The sequence below is a fragment of the Micropterus dolomieu genome, linkage group LG03 (assembly GCF_021292245.1).
Source record: "Micropterus dolomieu isolate WLL.071019.BEF.003 ecotype Adirondacks linkage group LG03, ASM2129224v1, whole genome shotgun sequence".
NCBI lineage: Eukaryota > Metazoa > Chordata > Actinopteri > Centrarchiformes > Centrarchidae > Micropterus > Micropterus dolomieu.
Window position 1 is genome coordinate 22111750 of NC_060152.1, and position 3683 is coordinate 22115432.

Below are 3683 nucleotides of genomic sequence, written 5' to 3' on the forward strand. Positions count from 1 at the left end.
GAATGCATCATTAATCTCAATGTACTGAGGCACCCATGCCTTCAGTACAATGTTACATAACTTTCTAGCACGGTGTGTGAGGGTACATGCTTGTGTGTATGAATGTATAAATGTACTCCGTGTGTGTGTGTGTGTGTACATGTTTATGCATAGGTAAAAGCTGGAGTGTTTGTCCACAAACCGTGTGGTTTCTTAAAGCAAGTGTGCAGTCAAGCATTCATGCATGTGTATGTGTCTGTCCTCATGCAGGTAGGCAGATGTGAAGGATGACTTCTTGCTCAGAGATCTGTGGGTCGGAGTATGGTGAGCAAGCTCATGCCAGCAGCAGGAACTGTCAGCAGTATGGCGTCCGGTCCTACCTACACCAGGTACAATGCAGACACACGCGCACACACACACATATACAGTATATACCCACACAAAAGAGAGAGAGAGAAGTGTGGGGTATTAGAACCATTATCAACAATTCTCTTTTATCACAAGAGCTTTATCTTCACAGTCGTAATCATATGACTGTTTCTGTTTGAAACTTGGGCTTTTAGATCTTGATCTCTTGTGGGTTTCAGTTTCCATATTTGTAACGTAAAAAATAAAAATCTCTATGATCTCTTATCCAGTTTTATGAGGAGTGCACAGCTTCTATCTGGGAACGTGATGAAGATTTTCAGATTCAGAGATCGCCTAGCCGGTGGAGCTCTTTACTCTGGAAGGTGAGGTTCACCTTCAATTTTGCTCAAACACAACCAAATCTCACCTGCTGTTTTTTGGATCATCATATTTTAGTTGTAAATACTGCAAGCAAGGATCGGTGATTACAACAAGACTTTTTCTTTACAGAACATTAACAGCCTCTCTTTCATCCTGCAACTTGATTATTCCCGCCAGGTCTGTCTCGTGTTCGGCACCCTGATCTTGTTAGCAGGCCTCATTGTTGTTTTGGTGGGTTATGCCACTCCAACCAGGATTGAAGCATTTGGCGAGGATGATCTCCTTTTCGTTGACAGGTACAGTAGAGTATATTAATGGGAAGGAGGTACTTTAATCTTTAATACACTTACACAGCTATCCTGTATATTTAACATTAACACTTGCAATCTGTACTGTATTTTCTACCAACACATGATTATAATGGAGAGCACATTGTTTTGGTAGAATATACATGCATTAGATTCTATATACTATAGGGGTAGCCAGTGTAAAAAGCTTTGATCAAACATACTATTCTATTGGAACAGCTGGTATTTCAGTCTTAACGACAACAAAATTGCAATAATTTAACAAAATACTTTATAATAGAGCCACTGATTTGCAGAGAAATGTTGTTATATGAATCATGTACCAATAAAGTACTTACTAGTTCCCACTTGTAATTAAATGTAGGCACTCTGAAAGCAAATAAGAACATGGGTTGCAAGGGTTTGGATATGCCACCAAAACTGCAGGTGTGCAGTGAGGTAAAGGGCTTTAATATATAAAAACATACAACATTAATAAAGATTTTAAATATTTAGCTTATGTTCCCAAAATCACAACAGATGTACTCATCATTGATGGGGTACAGCAAAATAGTTTTGGGATAGGAAGCTCAAATCTAAACAACAACAAGTACAGCAACTTACTTATAGGGAACAGGATAACCACTAGCCCACTGCATATGCAAATTATACAACCAGATTATGCTCTTGGGTTTGACTGCAGTGCATTACTTTATAGGTTCTGCAGAAAGTATCAGTTTTGATAGCACCATTGTTTCCAAACTTCAGTTTTATATCCCAGTACTGTACGCCATAGGTACCCATTATATACAAAAATACTCTTTCTTACTCCCTTGTTCCCCATAATAGTGTTTTTTCTTTCACTGAACCTACATATAAGTACCAGTCAGGAACCAATAATATCTCATTGGTACATGAATCATGCAGGAAATTTATAATGAAGTGTACCATTTTTTTAAAAACAAACTGTCATTTTCTTCAACAGCCACGCCGTCAGTTTCAACCGTGTACTGGATATCTGTAAGCTAACTGGTGCTGTGCTGTTCTGTGTGGGAGGCACTTCCATGGCTGTGGGTCTCCTGCTGTCTGCCTTTGCCAAAAGCTATTCCAAAGAAGAACTGTATCTGCAGCAGAAGTTTAAGGAGAGGTTGGCAGATCTGCACGCAACAGTTGGTAAGATTTCACTCTGTACTTATTAGCACACATTATTAACATTAAATATTAAACATTAAGTAGAGCAAGTTGTGTAGTGCTTACTGATATACTATGCCCATACTGTTGTGTATGAATATCCCACCTAGCAGAACTGCTTTTGTCGTAGGTACCCCCATAATGAGAGCGCCGACCCCCGGGGAAGGAAAGGTGCCAGTCACACTTTCTAAAGTCCAGAACATCCAGCCAATGACCACAAAGTCAGAGACCTGACAGAAGTCCAGATGAAGGCATATAGTGAAGAAGTGTGTATGATGGTTGATTGGTGTGCAGAATATGTGTGAGCGCGAACATGCGTATGTCTCTCAATCTGTGTGTGCATTTTTTTCTTTTGAAAGGTCAAATTACATGACAGATAGTATTGGTTCCTCATCTATATTTGCCTAATAAAGCTTTTTTTAAGGTTATCTAGGTGCAGAGTTACTATAGCTGAGCAAATGTCATCAGTCAGATGTATCAAATTCATAGTAATGAAAAAAGCACACGCAGGTCTGGAGCTCTACCCAGAAAATAAAACCACCGAAACAAATCAATAGAACTAGAAGAGTATTTGTCTGTCAAGAGGATTCAAATTTTGTAAATAAGGATGGTGTCGAGCAACAGATGCAATGTTGTTTGAAGTTATTGGTGATTGGCCCCCATTCTCTGAAATGATCAAAAGCACTGATAACAACAACCTTTATCTCTTCCCAGTGTCTAAAAGGAGATCAGAGGATGAGCGTTCCTCTGTGCAGAATACTTTGTGTGTACTGTGTGTACATGTACGTATATGTAGCGTAACTTCATTACAGCCCTCAAAGTGAGCGCTGTCAATCAAAAACTGCACAATATAAATACATGTGCTTTAGTTCATGAATACTTAGGCACCGTTTACATGTAACGCCAAGCCAAGAGAAGCCACTTCGTTAGAAGTTCACACATCATCAGAAAAGATTAGAGATAATCACTGAATAGCCCAGACCTCGAGGGTAGATTTCACACTGACATTTTCTTCTGCCTTATTAGGCATCTGACCTTGTCTTCTTCAGTGAATCTTCAGACAGGATCGATAGATGAGACAGGACAGAAAAAAATTTGAATCAAACAGGTTACTTTCTAGATAATGCAAATAAGGCATTCCACCACCACCTTTCTATCTTTTTCCTACAAAACATAATTGCCCATTCTCTTCCTTTCTTTGTCTGTATCTCCCCCTGTGACAAATGCAAGCGTGTAGACACACACCTGCCTATCCATTCAAGCATGCACATTTTTGAATCAAATCGTTGTCAGCTAGTAGTCATGAGTTGGTAAAACAATGTGCAGCTGCTACGTGTTAAAATGAAGATGGAGTAAATATATAAGCACCCTTATTGCCAAAGCTATATATATAGCTTTGGCAATAAGGGTGCTTATATATAATGTTGTTGTTGCTATACATTCATGCCAATAAAGCTAATTTTAGAGTGAGAGAGTAAGGGTGCTTCAAAAGAGACA

At 39.1% G+C, this 3683-nt stretch overlaps 1 protein-coding gene across 1 annotated transcript; it reads left to right on the top strand.

The window, feature by feature from the left end:
* Positions 1-217: 217 nt before the first annotated feature.
* nrsn1 (neurensin 1) lies at positions 218-2527 on the top strand. The gene is made up of 5 exons (XM_046045378.1): positions 218-368; positions 618-710; positions 886-1004; positions 1981-2168; positions 2317-2527. Exons 1-5 carry the CDS (start codon positions 267-269, stop codon positions 2418-2420), a joined length of 606 nt encoding a protein of 201 aa, XP_045901334.1. The 5' UTR covers positions 218-266; the 3' UTR covers positions 2421-2527.
* The last annotated feature ends 1156 nt before the right edge of the window (positions 2528-3683 follow it).